Source organism: Tursiops truncatus, chromosome 4 (assembly GCF_011762595.2).
Source record: "Tursiops truncatus isolate mTurTru1 chromosome 4, mTurTru1.mat.Y, whole genome shotgun sequence".
NCBI classification, from domain to species: Eukaryota; Metazoa; Chordata; class Mammalia; order Artiodactyla; family Delphinidae; genus Tursiops; species Tursiops truncatus.
Genome location: NC_047037.1, coordinates 9,538,819 through 9,553,961, shown reverse-complemented (window position 1 = coordinate 9,553,961; position 15,143 = coordinate 9,538,819). Strand labels below are relative to the sequence as shown.

The following is a 15,143-nucleotide window of genomic DNA, read 5'->3' as shown; positions in this document are numbered from 1 at the left end:
ACATTTCTTCAATATTTTCATTGTCTCCTTTTTGAACTCAGTGTCTATTAGACTGAAGAGGTCTGTTTCATTGTTCTTTTGGGGGAATTCTCTTGACCTTTTAATTGGGAGTGGTTCCTCTGCTTCTTCATCTTACTTACGTTTCTCTTACTCTGTGAGTTTAGGAGAAACAATTGTCTACTGTGGTCTTGGAGGGCTGCTTTTATGTGGGAGTGTCCCTGTATAGCCTGCGTGCGTTTAATATTTTTGGCGCAAGGGCTGTTTTTGGTATGGATGTCTGTGACCTCTTTCCTCAGCGTGTGCTGACTGTTTGTGCTTGACAGGTGGTGGTGTGGTGACCAGAGTCTGCACTGGGTTGCTCTATGGTTGTCGCTGCCCCGTCAGCGACAGTTGTTGGAGCAGAAGCCCCCAGATCTGATTCTGAGCTGCAGTGTGAGATAGGTGGGATTGGAGCACTCCCTCTGGAGAGGAGCTGCTGAGTATTGCTTCGCCAGAGCTGTCCACAGGGGAGTGTGCTCTGTGGTGTCGCCTGGCTGGGCTCACAAAGTACACTGTTGTCGGCACTGCCCTCAGCCCCACCTCCGCTGCGGGAATGCAGGCAGTTGGCCCCAGGGTCCCTCAGGCACTGTGCTCACAAAGCCAACAGCACAGATCCCAACACGCCAGTCCACTGAAGTTGGGTACCAGAAGCACAGCAGTCATGCACCTGGGCTCGCCGTGGCAGCCTTGGAAACAGCCCAGGCTCTGCCTCCTTGTGTGCTCCCACCAAGCCCACAGCTGCTAAGGCCAGACCCACCCCAGCCACGGTACACCTGCTGTCCCGCTCCCAGAGCTCATAGCAGCAGCACCAAGAAAGAGGCTGCTAAGGGGCAGGCCCCGCCCCTCCCTTCACTCACCCCTTAGCAGTGGTGCTTCGCTTCTATGGCAGGCCCGGGCTTCTTCCACGTACACCCCTGGTTGCCACCCGTACCACACTCCGCAGCCCTTCAGGCTGTCTCCGTGTGGCCAGCCCCAGTCCTCTCCCTGGGTCTGTCCTCTGAAGCCTGAGGTTCAGCACGCAGCCCCTGCACATACCAGCAGGTGAGTGTCTCGGGCTGGAGAGTGCTGCGAGGTAGCTCGGATCCTCTGTGCTGGTCTCTCTTTTCTGCCTGCTGCCGACTGCTGCGTTCTCCTCCGAGCCTCTGAAGCTCCCTTTCTGTCCCAGCTGATAGCCCCGCTGGTGAGGGAGCTTCTCAGGGTGTGGGACTCTTTCCTCTTTTCCAGCTCCTTCCCAGGGACACAGGTCCCATCCCTATTCCTTTTTAAAAAATCTTTCATCCTATCCAGTTATGAGGAGATATTTCTAGACACTTCTGGGTGTCTGATATCTTGTGCCAGTGTTCAGTAGGTACTCTGTGAGAATTGTTCCACACGTGGATGTATTTTTGATGTGTTTGTGGGAGGAGGTGAGCTCCACGTCCTTCTATTCTGCCATGTTGGTTCCTCCCCAACATTTTAAGATAACAACTAAAATTATAACATTATACCAGGACATATCCAAATTTCAGAAGCTTTCTATAATTTCTAGAATGTCTATATTAAAAAACATTTATCCATACTGTATAATCAGTCATTTGACAATGCTTCCCATGTAATTTAACATACCAAACAATCCTAGTTAGTTTAATATTTTTCTCTGAGATGCCTTGGGGGCTTGCCAAAGCATCCCAAAGTTAGCTGGAGGTCAAAATTTTTTATTTAATTAAAATTTGATATTTGGGAAGTTTGTCAAAAAGTTTCAAAACACTTGGTCAAATAAGATCATAGGTCATTGTGAGACAATACTTATTCCTTTACCAAAATGAGAAGAGATCTCAAAAGCAAATACAGATCACTGAAAGGCACAGAAACTCAATCTGGTATCAATGGCAGCATTCCAGGAAAACTTTGTCCTCTTACCAGTGAGAGAAAAAAATCTAGTCTTGCACCAGCTGACTTTTAATAATAAATTTCATTTACTTAAGTTAAATTCAGTCTAAACTTAGTCTGTCCTGACCATGCACAAACTCTTAGAGTTCCTTTTCTACAAACCTTCCATCACTTTCTGTATCCATATTATTTTGCCCCTTAATTCTCCTATCTAGAAACAACCAGATGAACTTCCATCATTTAACTTAATTTAGCACAACTCTAAAATTTCACGTTACCAAATATCTGGAGAGATCATTTACATCTCAAAGGCACAGGAAAAGAAATGCAAATTTCTCTTCTAACTACTTACATAAAACCCAGCCATCTTGGGCTATTTTTGAACTTTCTTTTTTTCCAGTTCCCAAATATCCAGTGAAGTTGAAACAAACAAATGACACTAATAGACAATAATGTATATCATCTGCTCACATTCACAAGCCTTATTTTCAGCAAAACGAGGAAGAAAGAATAGGATTTGGACTCAGGTACAGAGACACTCATTCACATACGTACACACCCCCCACCCCCACCACCCCGCCAAGATAAAAGCAATTGCAAAAGACCCACTCTGATACAATAGCTGAGCCGTTAGGGGCCATTGTTCGACAGATCTCAGGGAGTATTGAGGCCACACAATGTTTCAAAAAATATATTTTCTTTCATTTATGGGAGCACAGCTAAAGATCTCCAAGTTTTGCAGAAATACCCCAGGGGACTATAAGATGGAACAGAGCTCTGACCATCCATACCTAATTATTCACGATTGGTGTTATCAGATATCAAGCAAACAGCAGTTCAAATGGGTCTCTCAGGGTCATAGGTCCCTAGCCGCAAAACGGGAGAAACCCAGCCAATGTCCCATCAGAGATGAAGCTGAATAAATGACCAAGGCTAGTTCAAAAAAGGGAAAAATCCCAACCAATGCTCCACCACAGGCCAAACCAACACAATAGAGAAGGATACCCTGAAAAGAAGTGGAGATGGTCTAGTAAAGATGTAGGGCTTCCCTGGGGGCGCAGTGGTTGAGAGTCCGCCTGCCGATGCAGGGGACACGGGTTCGTGCCCCGGTCTGGGAAGATCCCACATGCTGCGGAGCGGCTAGGTCCCTGAGCCATGGTCACTGAGGCTGCGTGTCCGGAGCCTGTGCTCCGCAACAGGAGAGGCCACACCAGTGAGAGGCCCGTGTTCCGCAAAAGAAAGATGATGTAGTTGTAATGCTTAAAAAAAAAAAAACAACCTGATGGAATTTTGAAATGTTTTTTAATTTTATATATATCAACATTCTTTGAATAAATACTTTCTAAATTTAAAAAAAAAAAAAAAAAGGATACCCTGGTGTCGTCACACACGAGCCCAGCCTGCGCAAGCTGGAGCGACTTACCCCCCAGCGACACTGAATGTGGACCACAGCTCCGGACGTTTCTCCGTTCCGAACAGCCTTGTGCCGAGGGGTGGCCAGCACCTGTCAGGGATAGTCCCTCCGAGATCCGCAGAGCGAAGTGTACTGTGGCAGCTGCTGGGCCTCAGGGAAGGGGCTGCTTCTGGCTGGGGTCGACCTGTCATATGCACAGACTCGGCTGGCTCACCAAAATTGCTAGCAAACGCGTTTGTGTGCCCGACGCAGTGAGGCCAAACAATACCAAAACGTTGGAGTTTGGAGCAGAGAAAGGTTTATTGTAGGGTCACGCAAGTAGAAGGGTGGCTTGTGCCCCCCAAACCCTGAACTCCCCGAAAGGTTTCAGCAAAGCATCTTTAAAGGCCAGGTGAGGGAAGGGGGTCACAGGGTATGTGATCAGCTCATGCACAATTCTCTGATTGGCTGATGGAGAGGTAACAGGGTGGTGTCACAGGGGTTAACAATATCAGTGCTTAGGCTCCAGGAGGCCTGGGGGCTATGTGCTCAGGGTCATCAAGTAGTTAACATCTTCCGTTTGGTGAGGGGTTTTCACATCTGTGAAACAACTCAGGACCTGTGCACCAGATGCTGTTACCTGGGTGCTTCAGGGAGGAGCTAAAGCAGAGGAGATGGGGGAAGGGCCTGTCCCGGGAAGGCCCCATAGGGTCCCGCTCGGTTACATTAGTGACGGCAAAGTCTGCTGTGCCCCTGAGCAGACACCCAGGTGAGCCCTCCTGGATTGGGGACTTCGGCTCCAGAACAGCCCGGAAGTCCTCGTGGGCCCCAGACGTGCTGAGGTCCGACCACTCATAACTTGCATTCCGATTTGCATGAAAACAAAAAGTATTTGACACTTTTGTGCCTCTTTCAGACTCCCAAAGTGGTGTGAGTGTCCGCTTCTTTCTCTTGCCTCCACTGTGTGTATCGGGAAGAAAGGTGTCTGCTGGCCCTTTGCTCTCTAGCTCTCGGCCACGTGGCCACTGCACGGTGGTGGCCGAGGGCAGGAGAGTTTCTGTGGCCACTCACCTCAGAAGGAAGGCAACTGTTCTTCTCTGATATTTTGGCAAGAAAGCTTTGACAAAATTCACTGAAATGCAGAATCCCTGCTGTTTCAGCTCAGTAAGAGCACTGAATTGTGATTAATTTTGGATTCAAAAACTGCACAACACTAACAGATGTGATTTGAAATATTTTTAATGTATTAACAACTAGGACATCTTTTGTGGTCAGACAGTGTTTGTTGATTGGCCAAGTGTTGACAATGGCTGGTCACTGGCTCTGGTATTTTTGCATCTGCCAATGGTCATTCCTCTCCTGGCTGCTCCAGCCTCTCTGCCCCAACCCCAGGTGAGTGGCGGGCAGATCACCCTGGACATTCATCAAGAGCCCTGCCTGCTTGATTCCACGTATGTAAACATAAAGTACCCAGAAAACGAAAAGGACTGAAAAGGCAGCACACTCTTGGAGTCTGGCGTTGGGAACCGGGAAAACAAACTTGTTTTTTTGTTAAAATTGACCTATTTGGATTCAGTGCCGGTCAGAAATAAATATGCCCTCTTGCGGAAGCAAAATATTTCTATTTCAGTGGAAGACCTATATTGTCAAACTGTAACCACAAGTCATGTCTCATCTCTCAATGTCTAACTAACTGCATGTTTTATCACAGGGACAAGCGGATCTCTTGAAGTACGCCAAGAACGAGACCGTGGAGAACCTGAAGCAGATCCACTATGCGGCTGTCTCCTGTGGACTCAATAAACCAGGCACAGAAAACACCGACGTCCAGAAGCCGCGCCGGAGCCTTGAAGTCATACCCGAAAAAGCAAACGATGAAACTGGAGAATGAGGGCACCTTCTAGAGATGATTACAGAATTTATAACTCTAGGACCAATTGTAGCCAGATGGGACATTTGCTTTGCACTCAATAATGAAAAATAATATTGGAGATTTTAAAGCACAACTGGAATAGCTAATTGCCGTCTATTAAAACTGTGAATGTATGTAGCAACCCTGCGTGTGGAGGCAAATAAACTCTTTAACAAGAAATTCTCTTCCTGGCCCAAATATGCTATATTTGTATACAAAGAGATCATAACTCAGTTCCAGTGTGAACAGACTAGCCACTCTAGTTCCAGCGAGAAACAGACATTTTCCTAACTGAAAACAGTGTCTTAAGACGCAGATGGACTATATGGTCTAATTAGTATTTACTGGGAAAAAACTGAATCTACAAGTTTTACTTATGTATGATTGTTGGGGTCTCTGGGTTCCAGATGTTTTTGGAGGCGTGCCTGCTGAGCCATGGTTACAAAGGAGAATGTAAGTAGTCTTGAACTTGGACCGCCACTAGGTTCAAGGGCACTGCAGCTGGACGGACACTCCTGGCTGGAGACACCTGCTGGGTACACACTGTAAAGGCAACCAACCTGGAAGCAACACACTGGACATAGTTTTTCACTGTGTTAAGTAGTGGTCACATTAAAAAGGTATTTTATGATATTTCTCCAATAACAGTACGTGAATTTAACGAAAGTTTAACTTTTTAAACACTTCCAGTTCAAGATATTCTACTCTTAAGAAGAGTGGCCAGTTACTTGGTGAACAGCTTTGTCAAAAATAAGTTGCTTGTCTGGCTTGACATTTTGCTCTTAGTACATACAGCAGCCATGACTTTACATAGTGGCAGCTGTCTGTAAAACAACCCACACTGCGTCCCCCTTCTCAGCCTGTTGATTCCTGCCGTAGGGGAGTGAGCCTGGACATGGTGCAGACAGTAAGCCAGTGGCAGGTGAAGGGGCTGGAGCAGGTGCCATGCTCCACTGGCCAGCTGAGTCTTTAATCCAAGACTTTATTGTCCCAATCAGTGAAACTTCATGCTAGTTTAGAAAACCTGCTGGACACTGAAGCCTAATTACTGCTCCTCCCAAACCAAACTGCGCTCACATTTTGGAAGGGTAAAAGCTTTCTAAACCTTCGATAGCCGCTTTTCCATTTGTCCATATTCTTTTCAGTGACTCAGGTAAGCCAGATAACTCTGTGGAATCCCCAACTTGGCACCTCATTACTTCCTCACAGTTAGGGAGGTGGTCAGGCTGATATATTGAATTTATTTATGCCCAGACCCTGAAATATCCTTTTATAAAACAATTCCTTTTTCCAGTTCTTGTCATTTGCCTGCTGATCGTGTGCTTAAATTAAGGTATACCTCTCCACTGGTCTTCACTCAGTGTCATTCCAGTCAGAAAATTAAACGTCTCTGTTACTTGAATAATAGTGTGGTTTCCTGCTCACACCAGCCAGCAACCAGCCAGCAGCTTAGGCTCTTAGCTCTGAAATTAACTCTACGTCGGAAAAAAAAAACAAAAACAAAAATATGTAGAAAATAGTAAAGAATTAAAAGTAGATTTGTAGACTGAGAAATAAAATAATGTGTGATTTAGATTATGGCTAGCAATCCTTGAACTTAGCTGGCAAGTAAATCGCAATATTCAGTGACAATCCAGAAATCATAAAAAATGACTTAAAATATTATAAAAAATTGAAAAAAATTGCTACATTTATAGTAATGGCAGATCGTATGTAATATGTGACTTAAATGACTCTGAGACCAAGGCACCTGTCATTGGCTAGGGTTCATATAGGCTTTTAGAATCAGCAGACTTCAAAAACGAAGGGGTCTATGAGATCATTCCATCTGATGTGTCCTTTCCCAGATGCAGATGTTGCAGACAAAAGCAATAAAATGCGGTGCCCGAGCTCACAAAGTCTGTCGGGGGAGTGACCCAGCCCAGGGTTTGCTCCATGTTTCCATGCTAAGAAAGTCAGCCTTCTTTTGACCCCTCTTTTCAAAGGGATAAGCCAAGCAAAGGAAGAAAGCAGGCGCACTTGCTGGGGAGTTGTTCCCCAAGTCGCAGTGTTTCTCCTCCTTGTCTAGATCCCACTCCAGGGAGCACTGTCTCCTTCAAGACGATGACCAAAATCAGCAGAGCACACAGTCATGGCTTATTCGTGGCTAAGTGACCCTCTTTTCTGACTGTGAAAGATTCTAAAGGATGAATTACAATTGTTTAAGGAGGGGCAGTGATGGCCAGAGTTGATGTGGTCTGAGGTTTAGAAATGTATTCTTTAACAAATGAAAAAAACTGGAACCGGCTGGCAGGTAAATATGATTCCTAAGTTTAGACCCTGTAACTATCTGGGAGGTTTCGTCCAGCCCTGGGCTCCACTAGTTCTAGTCCCTTTGGTTGCACCTGGCCTCTACTGTATGGCTTCCCAAGGGAGGAATGAAGTATGAAATAGGTTGAGATACAGATTTCCAGAGAGCGTGTTTTCTTGAAATCAGTTTTCCTATGCCTGATGCTCTGGGGGAGGGAAGATTTGAAACCCACTTCTTCCTTCTAGATACACCGGATGGTGTGGCCACACCTTCTTTGCTGGCGAGGAGAGGACAGAGCAAGTGATTCTAGCTGTGGTTTGGTCTTTTTGGACAGTTGAGTGTGATGCTGGGGACCTTACTGGCGGGGCCGGGTGAGCTACAGGGAAAAGCTGTCTGCATTTTGGGGAAGGTCTGCGTACTCAGCGGGGCCCCTGCTTCTCTCCGCAGGTTTAAAGGGCTGCACCATGGCCACGTGCGCGCTGGGAAGAGGCTGGGTTTCAGAGGCGTCTTCACGGGGCTGCGGGGGTGGCCGGGCGGCGGTCAGAGGTCCAGGGGGCTCACGATGGTGAAGCCCGAGTCCTTGCTGTTGCCGCTGCTGTCGTCGTCGGGGCTGGGGCTGGAGCTGGGGCTGCCGGACGAGGCCGAGGCCGCGGCCGGGCCGGTCAGCGGGTCTGAGAACACCGGGGCGCGCCGGGACGAGCTCCGGAGGGGCCGCGGGGCCTGAGCCTGGCCGACCGGGGGCGCCCTGGCGCTGCCCCCTTCGTCGTCTTTGGAGACGAGGATGAAGTCGTCCACGTCGCCTTTCTCCCTGCGCCCCGGCGGCGCTGCTGAAGGGGCCTGGGAAGGAGTCAGAGCACAGGGGGGGGAGGGAAGAACCGGTGAGACGGTGAGATGCGGAGCAGGTTGGGGGCCCCACGGTCCCCCCGGAAAGACGCAGGGAGGCCCCTCTGATGGGAGCTGTGGGCCTGGGGAGCGGAGCACACGGCCCGCGGCCCTGCCCTGCTCATCACCCTCCTCCTGGGGTGCCAGCTTTCCCATGTGAGGGGGCGTGGGGTGAGGACAGCGTGTCCGTCCTCACCCCCGCCCTCGGGTGTGGCCGCCACGCAGTGAGTGACGCGCCCAGATGGTTATGAGGCCACAGGCTGGCTCCCCAGTGTGCCCCCCACCGCCCATCTGCAGTGATGCTACTACCGCCTGCAAGGGGGCTGCAGGGGGAGCCCAGTGTGTTCCATCTCCTCACATCTCACAGCCGGCTCATCCTGGCTGAGCGCCGGGGGTCTCCCAGGACAATGCAGGGGGCTGGGAGCTTCTACAGACACAGAAACCCGGAATGGTCCTTTGCAAAAAGTATAGAGACGCAATGGCTTTACTCTACAATTATTTTCCTTTCTTTCTGAGTAATTATGTGTTTTGTTTTTAACAAAAACAGCTGACATCCAAGGATACTGGTCAAGGTTTTGGGTTAAGATCAGAGAAGCTCCTGCCAGCCCTGGGATGAAAGTAAAGCCACAGTCTGACCAGGGATGTTCCAGCCTGGCAGGAAGAGCCCTTGCCCACGGCCAACTAAGCCAATGTAGTGGCCACACCTGCTGCCTGCCCCGCCCGCCTACTCTCCCCGAGGGGTGGAGGGAATTGGGGCAGGGCCTGAGGTCTAAGGAGGGGTACAGAGCCCCCCGGGGACCTCTGGCTCCAGCATGGCCAAGACCACTTTTGGGCTATGGGCAGAGCCTGGACAGAGAGTCAGCAACACTCCTCAGGGAATCTGGGTATGACTGACAGGCCCCCTCTGAATTTCATGTTCTCCTGAGTGACATGCGGGCCAGTGGATAAATAATGGCTCAGGTGTCTCCCCCTCTGACAATTTGCCTACTTTTAAGAGATTTAATCGGAGAACAGGAACAGAATGGCATTAAAGATGCCAGTGCTGAGACACAGCAGGCCTCAAGTTGTAAAGCTGTTTATAGCCTGTCAACACAGCAATTCTTACAAAACGGAAGAGACATGCAGCACATGGCCCTGCAGTAGAAGGGGATGTGATCCCTAATGGCACTAGGGTAGTTTGGTGAGACAGATGGCCCTTTCTCATCCCATTACTGCCCTCTGTGAGGTGGTCAGGGCCAGGGGGCCTCAGGGGAGGGTGTCCCCCCACGTCCATGCCCGCGGGTGCACGTCAGGCCTTGGCTTTGGCCTCCCACCCCCAGACTGCAGGTGCTTTGTTCGCGTGACTGCTGTGCTGAGCTATAAGCCGCGAGAACCTTGACCTCCCACCCCACTCAGGAGCTTATCTGAGGTTGACAACAGAGCAAGGACGGTCCTATTTTCAGAGCCGTGTCTCTACTGCAGAAATGCCAAGATAACCTATCCGCCTTCAGCATACAGTGAGGACATGGGCAGGACTTGAAGAGGAGAAACACCTGTAACATGTTTTAGCCTGTGACTAGAAGGAAAGATGGTTCCTACCATCACTAATTATCTGGCTTGTTTCTGGAAAAGCAGTGGAGTCAAGTTATAAACGGTGAGTGACGCCGCCCTCCCCCCAGTTTCCGGATAAAGCCATGACTGGCCCAGACAAGGCACGTTAGAACTGCCAGGGCTTCTGCAACCAACTTTTCTTCTTACCCCACTGCACCATTATCTTACGAACCAAGAACTGAAACCCAGGTCAGAGGCCTGGAGACTTGGCCGACATCACAAGCAGATGAAAACACCCCATTCTTCTGGATTCCCACCTAGAATTTTTTTCTAGACCCAAGTAAGCTTTCTCTCTGGATTTCCATAGCAATCTCAGCTACCACCTGGTGCTGTTTCTATCCTTTACAGAAACTTTGTAATTTCCCAGGTCGGTCTTCTCTTTCTGCCAAACACAGGCATGTGTCACACGATATAAAAAGTTTCTCAACATGTCAGTCCTGCCTACAGCTGGCCAGCACGGCCACCTTCCCCGCCCTGCCAGCCCACCACTCCTGTTGCTCAGATTGATTTAGGATCGCAGTGGAAGCAGGTGCCGTTCAACAGGAATGGTCCGCGCACGCTGATGAAATGTCCCCTCTCTGTGCTGTCCAGGCAGGCAGCCCTACTCACATGAGGATACTGAGCGCTGGAGAGGCACCCAGTGTGACTGAGGAACTGAATTAACTTTGAATTCCCTTTGATCCTGATGAATTTAAATTGAATTTTAAGTAGACACCTGTGGCTAGTGGCTACTGCATTAGCCCCCCGCAGTTCTGGACCACAGATAAAAATATGGGACCAAAGACCAGGGAGGCAGGTGACACGGGCTGATGGACTGATGAATCAAGGGTCCTCCAAGTCCCTCCTTCTGCTGTGGTGGATTTGAGTGAAGTTCATCCAAAACCTCCCAAAGATTCACAAAGGAGTGTGTGAAGGACAGACTGTGGAAGGGAGGGACTGAATGAGGCTCTTTTCACTCTGCAGAATACAATTTCCAGGACTTCCCTGGTGGCGCCATGGTTAAGAATCCGCCTGCCAGTGCAGGGGACACGGGTTCCATCCCTGGTCCGGGAAGATCCCACATGCCGCGGAGCAACTAAGCCCATGCGCCACAACTACTGAGCCTGCGCTCTAGAGCCCGCGAGCCACAACTACCGAAGCCCGTGCGCCTGGAGCCCGTGCTCCGCAACAAGAGAAGCCACTGCAATGAGAAGCCCGCGCACCACAACGAAGAGTACCTCCCCCCCCCCCCCCCCCCCCCCCCCCCGCTCACCGCAACTAGAGAAAGCCCGCGCGCAGCAATGAAGACCCAACACAGCCAAAAATAAACTAATTTAAAAAGAGAAAAAAAGAACACAATTTCCCCTCTGCTGTTGGCAGAGCTCGAGAGATGTGTAATCAGAGGGAAAGAAGAGCCACATCTCTACCAGCTTCCCAGGGGGTAGAGGGGTGCGTGCACTGCCACAAAGGACGAGCCCTTTTATGTTTTGTTTTGTGTGTGTGGGGGTGTTTTTTTTTTTTTTTTTGGTACGCGGGCCTGGGCCTCTCACTGCTGTGGCCTCTCCCGTTGCGGAGCACAGGCTCCGGACGCGCAGGCTCAGCGGCCATGGCTCACGGGCCCAACCGCTCCGTGGCATGTGGTATCTTCCTGGACCGGGGCACGAACCCATGTCCCCTGCATCAGCAGACGGACTCTCAACCACTGCACCACCAGGGAAGCCCAGAAGAGCCCTTTTAAGTCCCTGGTGGGGAGGGGCACTGGCAGGGGGACCGAGTCCTCTGCTCCACAGTGGGGTGAGCCCAGTTCTCTGCGGGAACGAGGGCCTATCACACTGCACTGCCCTTCCCGGCTCACGACCAGCTCATGTGGAGGCTGCACTGGGTCCACCGGGGCTGCGCTGGCAACTGGTAGGTTCTTACAAATCTGAAAACTGGGAAGGACGATTACAAAGTATACTCAAGAAGTTTTCAATTAGCAAATTTGTTAGTGTTCTTCAAAGCTCTTTTTCTGTGGTATTTTTAGACATTCAACTAAAAAAAATATCACGCTAAATTTTAAAATAAAATTGTCGAATAAAAATGGCCGGGGGGCGGGCCTAAGCTCAATAATATGTGAATAAATAACTAATTATTGAAAATTAAACATCTGGGCATGGAAGGGGAATCTGGAGGAACTAATCGAGGCAAGCTTGCGATGTTACTGTTGGATTCATGTGGCTTTAAAATGCAGACTCAAAATGCTCTCTGAAAATTCCCTTCTAAAGCTGGATGAAACGGACCACACAGGCTTCTCTTCTGGAAGAGTACTCTTAAAACTGAAAAAGTCCCATTCTAAGATGTCATTTTGCTTCTTTAAAGTCATAAAAAATATACAATTTACAAGCATCTGGATGCTAGTTTTTGAGAAAGTAACTTAGACGAGGGCTAATGGGAGATTTTCAAGATGAAACTCTGCACACCATTTTAACAAGAATATTATTAGGAATGTTTAGTCCCATCAGATCACATGCCGGGAGGCAGCGTGGTGGAGCTGGAAGCTGACTGAACTGGGACAGGGGTTCAGAAAACAATTCCTCACTGGTAAAATGAGCAGGTGTTTCTTCGATCCTTCCTAACTGGAAAATTCTGGGATTCTATGTTAGAACAAATTACACACCATGCTGACACCCAAGAGCGCAGGTCAGCAAATGACAGCTCGTGGGCCAAATCCAGCCTGTGGCCTGTTTTTGTGTGGCTCTCAAGCTGAGAATGGCTTATGTATACATATATATATTTTTAATTTTTATTTTATATTGGGGTATAGTTGATTAGCGATGTTGTGTTAGTTTCAGGTGTACAGCAAAGTGATTCAGTTATACATATACATGTATCTATTCTTTTTCAAATTCTTTTCCCATTTAGGTTATTACAGAATATTGAGCAGAGTTCCCTGTGCTATACAGGAGGTCCTTGTTGGTTATCTATTTTATATATAGTAGTGTGTATATGTTAATCCCAAACTCCTAATTTATCCCTCTCCCCCAACCTTCTTCACTCAGTAACCGTAAGTTTGTTCTCCAAGTCTGTGAGTCTGTTTCTGTTTTGTAAATTTTAAAGGGCTGTAAAAACAAGCACGCTAGCGCACCAAATACAAAAACAGATATGTGACAGAGACCACATGTGGCCTGAAAATCCTAAAATATTTACTCTCTGGCCCTTTACAGAAAAAAATTGCTGACCTATGTGGCTTAGAGGATGGACATTGAGAAGTCCTTCCCCGTGAAGGCCAAAAAGGTTCCAGGCCAGTGAAGTACACTCAAGACAGCATTAGGAAAGCATGGACAGTACTTCTTGTGCTAAAGGGGAATGGAGGCATCGGCCGAAGGCAACTGACCAATAACTGAGGCAGAGATCCGGCTTTCTAACACCGCACGGTGGGACTGGCAGGAGGCTCAGGCCGAAGCTGCTGCATACAGGTGTGTAGGCTGTGCACTGCACAACTCCAGGAGACGCTAGTCTATTCTGAAGGGCACTGCCCAGGGCACTGGAGTACACAACTTGCACAGCTGGGTACATCACCCCTGGCTTAGGTCACCTGTATTTTACAGTTGAACTTCACACATGGTCACGTGAAGTAACTTTGGTGGACTCGTGTTATCCATAGTTTGAATGTGTGTGCATCCCCCGCCCCCTTCCTTCTCAGGCTGATGTGACAGTGTTCTCAGGCGCCTGTACCTGCTTGGTGGCCCTGGGCAGGTGACCCTGGCCGCTGGAGCAGTAGTGGTCGTCTGAGATGGTGATCTGCTCGTTCTCCTCGGCTTCCAGCTGGCTCTGGTTGAAACGCAGGGAACCTTTTAGAATGTCTTTGATCTGTTTTCAAAGAAGAAGAAAATCCATGAGAAAGATGAATGAGTTTGGTTTTAAATGTCAGCTGAACCTCGAATACATCTGAATCAGACTTGTCATTGACGGTTCTTTTATAGTGTGGATATGAATTTATGAACATCAGAAAGAACAGGAGAAAAAATCCAGCTCTATATCAAAACCGCTGACTTATGAACGACCAAGGAAGACGCCACAGCCTGAATGGCCAGGTTCTCACAGGCGCGGATGGGCTGTCATGCCCTTGGTGGTTATCCTAGAGCAGGAAGCACCGCGTGCCCTCACACCCGGCTCCACGGAACAGCCCTCAGCCTCTGAAGGGGCCCACCCACCCCAGCTGGGGGCTAATAACGCAGGCCGCGTCTCTTCACTGACATTTCTGTTCCATTCGGTCCTTCAAGGGTCGAGTCACTGCGGCCCTTGAGGGGCTGAGGCCTGTTATAGGAGGTGGTCATTTATGCCTTGTGCTCCCAGGACATTCGTGATGAATGACTGGACTTGAGCGGTCACACACCGCTCACACACCACAGCAGCTTCGATAAGGAGCAAACGGAACAGCTTTGCTACGAGGAAGGGGCAGGGGTGGGAAATGAGAAACCAGTCTGGGCTGCAGGCTGGTCAGACGTAATTGCTGGGCGGAGCAGGGCCGTGAGCAGGTAGAGTCAGGAGGGTTCTGTCTGGGAGGAGACGCAGGGCCAGGGGACACTTGCTCTGATGTCACGGTACCCGTGCCCTGGTGACCTCCCCAACAGGCACTGCAAGGGTGGCCTGTGTGACACAAAGTCAGAGCAATGGACATACCTGCTTTAGTCCTGCCAGGGAAACCAGAATTTGATCTTCTTTTTCCAAATTTTCTTGTAGTATCACTTCTTGAATATTTACTGAAAATAGAAGAATGACATTTTGTAACTAGTGGCCTGGGTGTAACTTATCTGCTGTCACACCATCACTTCAGACAAGCTGGGGAAGGCTTCTGCCAAGTTTCACAGCAACTCTTCCCACCAAGGACGCTCTGCCCATCTAGAGATGGGGCAGGTGCCAGGCACAGCGCGGGGGCACTGAGCCTGGTACACACAGCCTCCCCCAACATCCCACAGATGCGCTCTCATGGTGACAGACGTGTCTTACTCCTCCAGAGGGCCCAGGGCGCCCCTTGCTGACCTAAGACGTGGTGAACAGCGTGGAGCGTTCATCCAGCGTCTGGGAGGAGGTGTTTCCGCTGGGCTTCCTACACTTCAAAGAGTTCAATGCTGTTACCTCACCCCTCTCGCTAAATAAAGACCAGGTCCTCCCAGGTGACGTACATTAAAGACACCATCTTTAAAAAA

General features: G+C 49.2%; 2 protein-coding genes across 9 annotated transcripts in view; one reads left to right on the top strand and one right to left on the bottom strand.

Annotated features, from left to right (window-relative positions):
- The window catches only part of PLCL2 (phospholipase C like 2), a 193,605-nt gene extending 188,207 nt beyond the window's left edge, over positions 1–5,398 (top strand). Inside the window, exon 6 of the mRNA XM_019934417.3 lies at positions 5,013–5,398. Within this exon, the coding sequence (XP_019789976.1) occupies positions 5,013–5,192 (180 nt within the window). The 3' untranslated portion in view covers positions 5,193–5,398. The remainder of the gene's footprint in view (positions 1–5,012) is intronic.
- Positions 3,604–15,143, bottom strand: part of TBC1D5 (TBC1 domain family member 5) — a 540,886-nt gene continuing 529,346 nt past the window's right edge. For all 8 annotated transcript variants that reach the window (XM_019934420.3, XM_073803671.1, XM_073803672.1 and 5 more), the window contains 3 exons: positions 14,617–14,696; positions 13,669–13,803; positions 3,604–8,340 (listed from right to left, as the gene is read on the bottom strand). In XM_019934420.3, the coding sequence (XP_019789979.2) occupies positions 8,044–8,340; positions 13,669–13,803; positions 14,617–14,696 (512 nt within the window). In that variant the 3' untranslated portion in view covers positions 3,604–8,043. The remainder of the gene's footprint in view (positions 8,341–13,668; positions 13,804–14,616; positions 14,697–15,143) is intronic.